Genomic DNA, 14235 nt, shown 5'->3' with positions numbered 1-14235 from the left:
CACACTGGTTTCTGAACGCAGCATGTGTCTGTAAGACTATGGTTTGTAAAAAGCGCGCCAAGTTTCTAATTACACAGTCAATTTGGTTCAGCGGGAAGTATGAATTATTGCCTTAGCGTAACCGAGATGAAATCGGCCGTTTTAAAATTCCAACAAAGGTTCGTTTGTGCTGAACTTAAAGGAATGACTTTGTATAATGACCCTTTAATAGCTTTAGACTGTGATTAGGATGTTTATTGACGGAAGATTGACCTTATAATTTCCTAAATATGTGCGTAATTATACACTGCTTTTCTTATTACCTTTATGAATATTTAGTTTAGAGGGTTTTATGCAAATTATTAAATAATTTAAGGAAGTTAGGACGTTTGAATAAAACAAATTTACAGAATTAAATATTAGGTGATCTGAAAAGTTCCTAGGCTGACAATTTGATGGCGCTACTAGGCGCTTTTAGCTTTAACTTTCAAAAGACACGTGTATGAATTTGACAACTGTCGTATTATTTTATGAGATATAGTATTTTGAGTTTAGGAACTTTTGTTTGTTAAAAAAATGGATAAAAAAGGAATGCTTTTTGTCGATAAAAATATAGGCAATCAAATCAATTGTACATGCTTTACAAAACTAAATCGTTGACTAGTGATTCTTGTTAGTGTGTTAGTCTCTAACGGTTTTGTAATTCAAATATAGATCACGAATAAGAAAATAACCATAGCTAATCTTAGATAGTCAATTACAAGAATCACGACTTTGTTTGATGCCCGTGAAATTGTTTCATGTCCACATTCCATGTAACTGTGATATAAATCGCCATCTTGTCAACACAATTGATCTATTTTATCTTACGTTAGATTTATTCTAGGTTTGTTCTGGGCTTAGAAGCTAGCTGGCTAGGCTAAAATATCATCGGCTTACGCGTGTGTCGTTTTTCTTACCGGATAACTTAATTTTATATGCGGATATAAAATAATATATATAAATAAACGATGAAACTGTTTTATTTTATATGTAGGTTGATGTGCTAATTTACTAAAACAATTGGCTGTTTTAAAATTCCATTAATGCTGATTGAAATTCGTTTATTCGCTGAATCGCTCTTGAAAGTTTCATTATAGCAACTATAAATACATAATGGGTTTAGCGATAAGTTCTGTGTTTTAAGTTTTAAATATATAAAGTTTACGTCATGATGAACATATATGTACATTGTACAACAGTAACATATATTGTTTAATAATCCAATTCATTCAATTAGCAACTTCTCACAGCCTTGTTTTGGGTTGTGAACAACTATTGTTTCGCCGGCATTACTCATTGTTATATATATATTTCGGATTATAAGTATTGTGATATATTTTAACATTATTGAGGTTTGTATTGTTTTTGTTACAGATTCAAAATGTTGAAGTGGGCAGTGTACGGCAAAAAGGGCCAAGAGATACATGTTAATTCAGAAAATGAACAAGAAGATCCAGTTCTTAATAACCGACCTTATGATGACAGGCTGCGTAGATCCTTAGATGCTCAATCAGTTAAGAAGACAAAAAAACCAAGTAGATATCAAAGAAGATCATTAGGTGCCGCTGCTAGGAAAAATAGTAAACATATTGATAAAGAAAATATTAATTACATTGGGCACACCCCTAATTACTATAGAGAAGGGTTCAAAAAACCCGAAAATAATGCATTAAAAGACGTAAGTAACATCACTCCTACATCTGTTACACCTCTCTTTGAAAAGAGAAAGATCTTTTACGATGAAAAAGAGGTATCAACTGATTTACCGCCAACACCACCAACGTATAGTAGAAGAGTACGTGAAGCAAAGAAACGCAAACTTGAAATGGCCGCTTTCAACAATAATGAAGTATTTTCGAGAAACAGCATCGCTTATAAATCTGAGAGAAAAATTAAGCTTTTAGATCGCAGTCATCTCAGTGGATCATCGTTAAGTCACAGTATATCTGAACCATCATTAAATGATCTTTCAGACAGGTTAAGTGCTACTACTGAAAGCAGTAAAAGTTCAATAGCACTCGCTAAGCAAATAGATAGATTAAAATCAGTATGTACGACAAAAAGTGTAAACCAAGATATTGCCGAAATTGAATACGATAAAAACATAGTCATTAACTGCGTAGAAAAACCATTAAATAAAACTCGTTTAGAAAAATCAACCCTTCCTATATTTGGGCATAGAATATTTACTGATAATCCTTTATATTTTAATAAAAATGATAATCATTTAATAAATATACGACCGCTTAAGAGAACGAGAAAAAAATCGAATGATTTTGAAAGTTCATTTAAATCACCTTCAATTGACAAAAAAGATACACATGCACTATTAAGAGACGGTTGTTCACCAGTGTCTATTACACCATTATCTGCTAAACTTGCTGCTTTAAGGTTTAGTGCAATGAGTACGCATACAAAATCTCAAAGAGTTAATGTCTATCCCCATGAAGAAATAACAGAATATTTCCCGAAAATTGAAAATCCCTTTACCATACCAATCAAAGACGAAGAAAGTTCAACTGAACTGGAAAATAAATATATATTAGGTAAAGATTCCGTGGGGAGTGTTGCAGAATCAACAGTTTCTACAACACAAATGGGTGATATAACTCTTGAAAGAATGATAGAAGATATAATTAAAAGTACAAAAATAGTCAAATCTAAAAGAAGAATACTGCAAAAGGAAGCGGATGAAAAAAAGTTGGTAAAAGACCATGTTTATCAAAACGATGTATTTGTAAATCCTCCTAGAGAGGTGAAAAGTAATATAATTAAAGAAGCAAAATGCGTAAATATTTCCAGAGAAAGCTCACCGAAAGCAACACCCACTAAGAAAATCTTACCACTTCAAAGAGATACGGCAAAGCTATTGAAAAATGTTCCAATTGGAGGATATATCTTAGATGATGGTGACGGTTACAATGAAAGGGAAGTCAAAACACCGGACATTGATGTGAAAGCTAACGAAAGATACATTAAATGTTTTAATAGATCCTTAGCGCGCTCTCGTTCAATGAATGATTCTATGGACAGCCCAAATATAAAAAACGTCTCCTCTGAATCGACGCCTGACTTACACACCGCTCTTAAGGAATTTGGTAACAATAGATTAAGAAGACAAAAATGTATACGAAGAAAAAAGTCTACAGTCAGTAATGATAGTGAATATCAACGTGAGGCAAAGTCATCTCCTCTCTCTCATGAGATAGGCTTACCAAGCCCAGATTTACAGGAGAAATCCATACGTACTGTTCACAGTGAACCCAGCAGCTATGATCCAAATAATTCCATTTCGTCTACTGTCTCGCATAGTAGTTTAAAACCTTGTGAAGCATTGAACAAGAGATCAAGAGAATTATTTGGTTTGACGACTGAAACTGGTATACCAAGTCCAATAACTCCTGCTCCAAACTTAAAAAGAACAAGCAATAATCTCAGTGAAGACAGGGCCCATAAAACTAGTAAACTGTATGAAAACATGCTTCCAAATGATTTAGCGACGCCAGTTATAGAACATCGTTCGTCACGACGATGCCTGACTTATTCTCCTGAAGAGAATAGTATTAGTAGTAGCGAAGAAAAGCGTGGAAGTATTGCAAGTAATCGTTTAGAAAGGAGTGCAGATCGATTCCAAGCTTTGAAGGGAACGATTGATTTAGAAATGACTATGAGAGATGATTTGATAGATGTACACGGTGAGTGGTGACTATCGCTCGTTTCTTATTAATTGTAAACTAGGTTTCCATTGATTAGATAACTAAATAATAACTTATTTTCAGTGATCCGGTGTCGAGATTTACAAAGAACTTCAGGAAAAACGGATGATATAAACGCATATGCAAAGGTAATTTGTGAAGCATTTGATATTATCCATCAACGTTAAAACATTTCTGGCAAAAGTTTTTCACGATTTTAAAACTACATTCTAGTGTATCCTTATTATAGTCACGTGACCATGGTGAAATAATTCCATTCTGATAAAGTTATATATTCTGACAGCGGGTGAAAGATTTCAGCATAGTGAAAGAGTGCATGAAGTATGTTTTGAAACATAAAAACGAGAAAGTTTGGTCATAAAATTTTAGTATCTCATTTATGTTATTGGCGTAAATAACTTTACGGTTCTGTTCCGGTTATTTTTCATTAGAAATCGAGTTCCATAAAAACAAAATACAAAAATAATAATTGACCCTCAGATTCGATATAACACTTACACGAACTATTTAGTCAGAACTTCTATATGATTTTTTAATCAGTCGTTACATTAGAGATTTTTCGTTGTCTGGATAAATAATTAGTGAGATTAATGACTTAGTTTAGACTTAGACTTTTGGCCAACGCGGTACTTAACATTATATAACACCCTTTACATATATCGCGTTATACACACAATGCATTAACAATATATTTACGCACGACCGCAAAAGAAGCACATGCTGTATCATTTTTTTTATTTCATTGAGAAATATAAAAATATATAAGCAGATGATCACTTTTCACTAATTAACTGTGTATCTATAGGTGGTTATCAGTGGTGTAGCAGAAAATCAGTCGCAGCGATCAATTTTCCAGCGCACTTCCGTTCTTTATGGAAAAAGAGAGCCAGAATTCCAGAGACACTTGACGCTATCCCTGCCATCTGCCGTCTACGACCATCAAATGCTCCACATCTCTGTGTGGCATAGAGACAAGAAATACAGGTACGAAGACAGATATACATGTGCAAAATGCTGATAGAAAATTTCAACAAATCAAGTACCATCTTTTTTAATAGGAGTTGGTTCAAAATATTAGAAAATTGTAATGTATAATCCACTGGTTAGCAACAACGATTTTCAGTACTAATTCAAAACCTTTTATATTAGAACGTATTTGAATTAATTCGAACGGAACCTTCACACATTCTCCTTGACCTGTAATATAGAGGGCTCACCTAAAAATGATATAAAATTCATAAGAACATCGTTAACTGTATAATTCGAGTGAAAAGAAACATTATTAAATAGGATGTTAATGAGGGGATGAAAACTTCCATTAGGGCTCCCAATTTGTACAAAATATTACTGAAAAATACCTATAAAATAGATACCTATACAAAAAGTTTATGTTAAAGAAAACACTTTCTCTAATTCATAATATTAAATAATATATTTTATTAATATATGACACTGATTTGTATTAAATGATGAATAGTTATGTCAATCTTTGTGCTTATGTCTCTTATTTGTTGATTCATTATTAACATGATTTTTAAAATAAAAGTCGGAAGCCTTCATACAAATTCAACACGTTACAAAACCTATTGGATATTTAATTATGAATACAGTATTGTCTTTAATTTCCTACGAAACGGACAGTAGCCCTGTTCATACACAAGATATAGGGTTACGCGCAGCGTTATGCGCACAACGATCGATTTCGAAGCGTTGCCCGGCCAGTCGTGGGATATTCACTGTAACTACGCCCGCACGCTAAAATCCTAAAAACCTAAGTGTTGTGTAGTGTGTGTTTGTGTAAAGGATTTTTTCTTGATTTTGTAAGTATTTCATGTTGTCTATGAATTGAGCTTTTTCTGTTCGAAAACGTTCCATGCTTTATTCTAATAATATTAGAACTTTTTAATTGCTTTTAAAAAGTGAATGATGATTTTATTGTAAAAAACACATGGTTTTGCAAGTACACGATAATCTGTTATTCTTCATTGATATTAGTATTTGCAAATATTATAATAAATTCTATGTAAATTAATTATTTATAACTGTCAAACTTGTTCCAATGGCGGTTCCCAATTATACGGCTTGCATGAATTCGTCCGTCGGTTTCTCATGAGGTAAATTCTTAAATATACTTTTTCGCTTCAATCGCTTGTTCATAAGTCTTCTCAATCAAATGAGGTTTTCTTTAAAGCACTTTTGAAAGTTAAAGTTACATGTTAAAAATATTATATTTAAATAAAATGACTAAGATGTGTTGCCCCTTCTAAAAGGATGTTTCATATGGAGAACAATGGGCAAGAAACTCCATACCTACTTTTTTTAATAGTCTATATTAAACTTCATATATTCCGTGCGGCTTGATCCCTTGGCGTTGCATAGAGATGTGGGGACTCACTGCATCTCCTACCGCATTTACCATGGAGAGCATTCAGAGCAGTTGTTCGGTCTAATACCTGCAGCTGAGTTTCATCATCGGACGCCAAAACAGAATACGAAATACCATCCGTATCACCTCGACGTCCACCATTCCAGAACTGAGCGTTTCATAAGGCAGTTTTTTTCGCATATAAGTATTCTTGCATTTAATTCTTTGATTAGTTGTCCTTCTGGAGGAGCGTGATTTGTCATTGACTCAAAATCCAGGTGCTATCCGGTCGACAACATGCTGTCTCACAGCAAATACGACAACTTAACTAGAATTTGGTGGCAGTGTATTAATGTCGATAACACTTACATTAAATTTCTGGATAAATGCCAATGTATTGAATCTTATATCTATTGGCTATAATTAAAACCCTACTACAATCAATGGTCCTGGCTCATATGTTTCTAGTAGGCGATCAGCTTTCTATGCCTGATACATCTCGATTGTTATAAGTTTATAAGATTTTACCGTTTAATAATGACAAAAATATTACATTTCATAATTTTTTCCGTATTAACCGCTATCTGGAACCAGCTGTGTCATTAGGGTCCTTCAAGAAAAGAGCACACCAATACTTAGAAGGCTGACAACGCACTTGTGCCATGTGAGTGTCTATGGGCGGCGATATCACTAACACTAGATGAGCCTCCTGAAAAAAAAAATAGTTGGTGCTAACCAGGAGTCAAACGCACAACCCCAAAATTTCGTACGCTAAACTAGACTTAATATAAAAAAGTTCATAATAAAAAAGCTCTACTCCCTCGGTATCATTATTAAAAATTGTGCAATTGCCTCATTAATAAAAGTGCCAATTACCGCAGTCAGCGACTTAAGAAGTTATAAGCCGCGATTCAATGGACTAATTACCACTCGAATAATTATACAAAGCTGCCGTATTAGGAGATTTGCTTTATTTATAAGTACTACTGAAAACCGTTCAATAGAAAATAAACTTAAATATAAAATATTTTCAACATTAAACTTATTACTGAGATAAAACTTATTAATTAGAACTGATAACTTATTTCGAACTTATTATATTTATACATAAACTAAAACTATTACCATTAACAAAAGTATAATAGGCACGGACGGCCTCCATAATAACAATATATGTAATTAAAGTAATTATAAACAAAAGAAAAATATTACTAAATAAATCTGGAATGTCACAGCTGTTAATGTATTGTAACATTAACAGCTAAAATAAATATCGCTGGTACAAATAATGTTAACCTCGCGTCAATACATTTGGGGTAAATACAATGTTAGGGAACTCGATTAAGCTTAGTCAATATGTTGAAACAATACCAACAATGTGGTATTTGAAAAATTAATGGAATTTGTAGCCAAATTTGTTTGAACAATTTATCATTGTGATTTTTAAAGATCTGAACTGTATTAAGCGCGATATTATTAACGTAACTTAAGTATTTGTTAACATTGCACACACCTTTAATTGAGCTTTGTAAGCCTGCTACGAAGTATGTGCTATGACGTAGCACAGTTACAGACATTTTGGAAAATATTATATTTAATCAGACTAGCCATGGCAATAACAAATGTGTTAAACTCACGGTCTTAGTGGAGGATTCCGCCAAGCCCGAAAACCAAAGCAAGCGATGCATCCCGTGATAGAGGCGCTTACTTAGCTAGCACCATCATACTTAGCGCTATTTATTAATTCTAAATCTTACGTAAACACGAGCTTACTTTGCGTTTAATTTTAAAGGAAAAAATCGTTAGAAAATTACAAAAACATTCCATTTCTTTGAAGTTTACGTAAATATCCAGCCCACGGTAACATTGTCAAGCCCCTTTTTACGATACAGTGGTTTTACTGCCCATAAAGTGTTAGTTAAACATCGGCCAACGCTGTATCGTAAACAAAGGCATTATTTGGGGAAGCCACTGGAGTTGGCTGATAGCACCATTAAGCGCCTGACGACACTGAATTCTAGCGATACTCGGTATTATTAAATATTAATATTCAGCTTATAATATATATATTTTATTATCAATAAGACAAACTTTTTAATTTCCCTCCCTTTTTATAAACAGTGAATTGGTGAGTTCGTGAATTCTTTCGATTTCTGAACCCTTTAGAATATTAGATAAATATGGACACACAACAGTGGTTTAAGTCAGGATATACCGCAGTCATTAATGTTTTAACGCCCTTAATTAAAGCAATGCAGCGCATATATACTAAGCTTTTCAACTTAGTAAATAAAACATAAAGAATATTTATATTTCTCATTGAATAACGTAATTTTAAAATTCTGCAGGAATCTTAAATAAACTGTTGTACAGTTTAACGAGATTGTTCGGGCTTCAATAAAACAGAGTACTCAGTGGTGATAGCTTGTTTCCGGCGTTTAGTTTCCGGTCATTTTCCAAAGTTTTTTACAACCTTATCACATATGGTGCATTATCTTTTTTTATGTAATAGCATGCAAACGGGCAAGAGGCTCACCTGATGTTAAGCGATACCGCCGCCCATGGACACTCAAATTGCCAGAAGGCTCGCAAGTGCGTTGCCGGCCTTTCACGAATTAGTACGCTCTTTTCTTGAAGGACCCTAATTTGAATTGGTTCGCAAATACTTCAGTGGGCAGCTGCCTCCACATATTGTTGGTGCGCGGCAAAACTGCCTTAGAAAACGCTCAGTTATGGAACGACGGACGCCGAGGTGATACGGATGGTATTTTGTATTTCGCCTTGACGTCCGATAATGAAACTCAGCTGCAGGTATTAGACCGAACAACTCTTCTGAACACTCCCCATGGTAAATGCGGAATCTTGAAGTCTGCGTTTGTTTTCTGCAATATTTTAATTTAGACCTAAATTTTCGATTAGCCGGGACATCAATACAAAGAAGTTATAATTTTAGCTGTAATTTGTATCGGGGTTGTCAGTTGTAAATGTCAATTTATAAAATTGTCTGTCCGGCGCTTATGTAATTGAAGCGCAGTACAGTTAACATTTATAACCGCAAGTTATAATTAATAGTCAAAGGGCCAACCTTGACTGAAGGTGACTGCGGCATATTGTATATTTGTCTATACACTAGCTTTTACGAGAATTAATGTTTTCTAAAAGTTATACCTCACTAACAAATTGTATTTCCTTAATGTTTGTGTGTTACAGGAAATACAGTTTTCTCTGTACTAGTGAAGCTTAATGTGTATAAAGGTACACTTTTACTAAAAGGATATCCATACGATAGCGTTTTCAGATACTCAGTACTTCGTAATTAATACCCTCAGATTAAATATAAATAACGTGTATAATATTTTATTGTCACTTACAATTGACATTTAAAATAAATATTAGGTAATATTCCGAGTGAAAATAATTACCTCGGCTGTTACACTAAGGGTAGATATAGTTCGCGTGAAAACTCGCGACTTCTGCCCCCGGTTCCATTAGCAGTGGCCCAGTTCTCGAGTGTGGGAAGTGGGACGTCCTGTGACGTCATGATCTTGAATGTGAGGTCTTTATGAAGATGCTCTTTTGTTTATAGAAATGATTGCGCTTACAGCCTTTCTGTGCTGCGATGCAGTGTTATAAATGAAGAGATTTTGAAAAAGTTTTTATAGAGAAGTCAAATTGAAAATGCTTTTGAATTTTACATTGAATTTATTTACGTCTTTTAACAAATTTCACATTTAAGTCGAAAACACAAAGAGAATACGAACCACGAAATCTTTACAATACTAAAGCTTATATATATAAGTATATTTTTTCTGATAGACATTTGTGACGTTTTGATATGTTATTAAGACATCATTTTAATTTTGAATTACATTTAGCTTTGCTTCTTTCCCTTCATTCGCTTCAAGTGTGCTCTCTTTTAAGTGTGAAAGATTCTTGGCACTCGGCCATATAATTCATCCTAACATTCTTTGACAAATGACACGATCAATGAAACCATTTGTGACTATAGGCGCCAATTGAATGTCATACTTGAGCTGAAGAGTTTAGTATGTACGAGTTATTATATAGTGTATATATACTTATTAATACATGGCTTCCACTCTAAGTAAAGGATTGGACAATCTGATTTTGAAATTCCAAGTTATTATGATCCTCGTTTTGCTTTTTCCACCCAATTTCTATGTCTAATTTTTATTCTACCTTATTGGGATGGAATAGGAAATCCCTTCATATTCACATGTATGGATATGTATGTAAAGATGATTTACTATTAGTTTTTAAAGTTCCTAATCCTTGTCTTTGCATTAAATAATTCAAACAACTAGTTTTATGGACAGTTATGGTACGTGATTATATAAACTTCCTTGTACTACTTGTATACAATTTCCACAAGGAAACCTCTCGTCAATAAAAGCCAATTTCTTATGATCGCGTGTCGACGGCTATTTGTTCGCAGTGTAATTACTTTTAAATAACTCATAAGTATATTTTCCTTATTAAATTACAGAAACCCACTCTTTATTTTTGATATATTTACTTACTTATATGTACCATTATGAACGACCTACATTTCCATTGATTAACATTAATATTTATTTAAAAGAAATCAAATTTCAGTTCATATAACCATGTCATTTATCTCCCAAACTGTCGCCGGATTGAGTCACCCACGACGCGAAGAGGAACCGAGACAGCACTGTTCCCATCAGCATGCCCATAAAAACTTCTTATCCCGAAAGAATAGCTTGCCCGAATGGGATCCTCCCGAAACTAGAGATAGAAAGAACAGCCTGCCAGTTGAGATTAATGATACAAAGGACATTATAGAAGAGTGACATCACAGTCAGTAAGTGCCCTCTTGCTGTCCCCAGTCACTCTAGTTGGCATGGATGCACCGTGTGGAAGAAAGGCTTTGAGGCAGCCCTTGCATGCTTAGAAGCTTATGTGATACCCTAGGCACCGACCTCTAGATGTGTTGTGATCAATGTTAATATAAGAATGTTTTGAATGTTGGAAAGATGTACTACCTATACCAAGTTTGTGTTGTTTACTAGATGTATTAAACTCAATAAAGGGTTTCAAGAAATATTATCAGGATTTGGAATTTGGCGTGTTGACCTACTGGCTTCAACGTGCGACTACCATCCCTGGCGTAGATTCGATCACCGACTGTGCGCTAATTAACTTTCTACGACGATGAGGACGTGTGAAAGAAATGATCTCGGAACAGATACAGAATTTTGAGGCCCATATCTTAAAGGTGTACAGCCATTGGTATATGTGTGTTAAGTCTGGAGACCACCATGGCTGCTCGTAGGCGCGCGCTTTTCCTGTCAGCGACGTCTTGAAACGTGATCAAAATGTTTTGTAAAATAAATGTGCATTATTATATTGAAAGCGGCCTTGAACAATTAGTATATAATAGATTCACTAACTTTAGATTTAAAACGAAAGACGAAAATTAGACTATAACAAGCTAATCTATGTTGAAGCGCAGTTTGGTGGAAATACTATATTTGTATAATATAATATGTCTATTAGAATTTGCCACATTAACTTTTTTTTGCTTAACATTAATTAATATAACAAAAAACAATAAATGAATAGATATATATATGAATTACAATGAAGAAAGAAAATGTCATCAATTACTGTGGGCTGTGGCTCTTTCAAAGTCAGTTTAAAAGATTATAATAATTTAACATGACTTCCGACTTATTTATAAAGCAAAGAGCATGTATGTAACATATATACACGAAAGATTCAAAGCCTCAGAGACTTCCGAAACGTACACGATTCAAGGCAACATATTGCAAAAGTTTTGAGTATATTCCTGATACAGCCTACTTGAAAATTATCGTATTAACCAGGCAAGGTCAAAGAAAATTAACCCTTGCCTGTAAATACTATTGATGCCTAGACATGCAAGTGCTGGCTAGACATGCAAGGGTCAAAGACTTGCATAATTATTTCATACTAGTTACGTCCGGAGAAGTTTCTAAGGAGATCATATAACTGAAAGCGTTTGTCTAGTATTCTTTATTATATTTGTTTAGTATTAAGAGATAACGACGATGTGTGAGGCGCACAAGAAGCTGCCTAAACCAGTGAAAGGGGCAACGAGACTTCATACATTTGAATAATAATGTACAATCTGGATGGAAAAGAAAAATTGTCATTTCATTATTTCCATAAATGTTATACTGTTATTTTTTTCATATTAAGTGTCAAGATGATTGCTATAATGACGTATCAGTGTTGTCAACAACAAAAAAGGTAATAGCATTTGTGACCTCAAATCTCACGACGCTTCTTCCGTACAGACTACTTGAGATCAAAATACCATCAATTCATCAAGTCTCCTAATATGTCATAATTTAAAAGCTTATAATAATATAAATAAACTATGTCGTGTTTCAACGTTGTTATACTAACACATTGTCATCGTCAGTACAAGGAATTCCATTATAACAGATTTTTTGATAGCACACCCTTTGTCTGTTTCAGAATAAAAAAAATATTCAATTATAAAATTTACAAAATATTGATGCATATATAGATAGTGAGTATTTCCACATTCCGAGATATTTACTAAATAATTCGACATAATTAGGGAAACGAACCCCAAATAAATAGAAATAGAATTTCTATTACGACGTCTGCGTAATTTCGTAATGAATTTAATTTGCAATGGCGAACCAAGAGAGAGAGAGCTAAAAATATATATTTCATGTATACGTTCTATATTTAAATGTATTTTATAAAGTATTGCGGATCTATGCATTGATATTTTTATGTTCGCAAGTTCGATGTTTAAAGTATGGATTCTCATTGTTACAGGAGGAGCGAGTTTCTAGGATGTGTCTCGTTCCCATTAAAAGATGTTATTAAAAGTGACATATCTGGCACGTACTTCCTACAGTCGTCAGGTCGAGGTCAGGCGCATGACGCATGTCGCGTGACTGAGGATCGCCGCAAAATGGCTACGGACAATACAGAGACAAGTACAAATGACGCTAAAGAGAATACTGATAAAGGTAGGTTGATGTGGACAACGATGAGTAATTGTCGCATCGCCCTTACCACTCCTGTTCATTGTATAGAATTTTATTAATGCAACCCGAACTGAAGATTTCTTATCAAAAACTAACTTGACCAATTTCCAAAATTCTTTCATATATTGTCCCCGCGTAAGACAAATATATATGGAATATATTTAAAAAAGAAATGTCCAGCTTTCCAATATAGGAACAGGTACATAGTTTATTTTATATACTTAAATATTTAAAAAATAACGATTGTTCGTATAATACGTTGACGAACGAAACAAACTACCTAAAAAATCTCAATACATATACACAATACAATAAAAATACTAATGTAGATTTTAATAATTGCAGGTGTTGCCAACGGTCCATCCGCAAGTCAGGCACAGGTGGCAGCCGCGTTACAAAGAGAGGCTGATGAGCACCTCTTCCTACGATACCTGGAGCTGGACCCTCCTGAAGACCCAGCAGCACCCAGACGAGCACAGAGAAATGGAAGGACGCCATTTACGACGACTAGAAAGTAAGATAAAAATAACGAAGTTGAATTATGAATTTAACTTAAAAATTTATTAGTGGCGCTAAAACCTTTTAGGTCTGAGTCTCAGATGTCTTTAATAATAATCGTTTATTTGCCAAGATAGTGGTAAGGTGGTTAAATCGAATAATTAGTAATATCCACACAATCAGCCATATATAAATAGGCATGCAAATGTCATATAAATTTTTACAATGTCTTATAATAAGAACATAAAATAATGTCAATATTTACAATTGGTGTCTAATCTATAAAAATTCAATCACCTTACCTTAAAAGAATTGTATAGGTATACACGGCAGTGATCTATAACTTCTAGGAAGGTGTTTAAATAGTTTATGTTTCATGATAATGTATCTATCTAATAGGCAAGTAGGTGATCAGCCTCCTGTGCCTAACACACTCCGTCGACTTCTTTGGGTCTAATGCAAGCTTGTTTCCTCACGATGTTCTCCGTCACCATACGATCGAGTGTTAAATGCGCACATATATTAGGTTCATTGATGCACAGCCGGGGATCAAGCTTACGACCTCAAGGATGAGAATCGC

At 34.1% G+C, this 14235-nt stretch overlaps 1 protein-coding gene across 1 annotated transcript in view; it reads left to right on the top strand.

The window, feature by feature from the left end:
* Positions 1 to 14235, top strand: part of LOC123720656 — a 53268-nt gene that overhangs the window by 11919 nt on the left and 27114 nt on the right. Inside the window, exons 2-6 of the mRNA XM_045677361.1 lie at positions 1396 to 3716; positions 3801 to 3865; positions 4543 to 4721; positions 12943 to 13139; positions 13503 to 13671. Of these exons, the coding sequence (XP_045533317.1) occupies positions 1403 to 3716; positions 3801 to 3865; positions 4543 to 4721; positions 12943 to 13139; positions 13503 to 13671 (2924 nt within the window). The 5' untranslated portion in view covers positions 1396 to 1402. The remainder of the gene's footprint in view (positions 1 to 1395; positions 3717 to 3800; positions 3866 to 4542; positions 4722 to 12942; positions 13140 to 13502; positions 13672 to 14235) is intronic.

This window comes from Pieris brassicae, chromosome 1 (assembly GCF_905147105.1).
Source record: "Pieris brassicae chromosome 1, ilPieBrab1.1, whole genome shotgun sequence".
Taxonomy (NCBI): Eukaryota; Metazoa; Arthropoda; class Insecta; order Lepidoptera; family Pieridae; genus Pieris; species Pieris brassicae.
The sequence above is the reverse complement of the archived record's forward strand: the minus strand, read 5'-3'. Positions and strand labels throughout refer to the sequence as shown.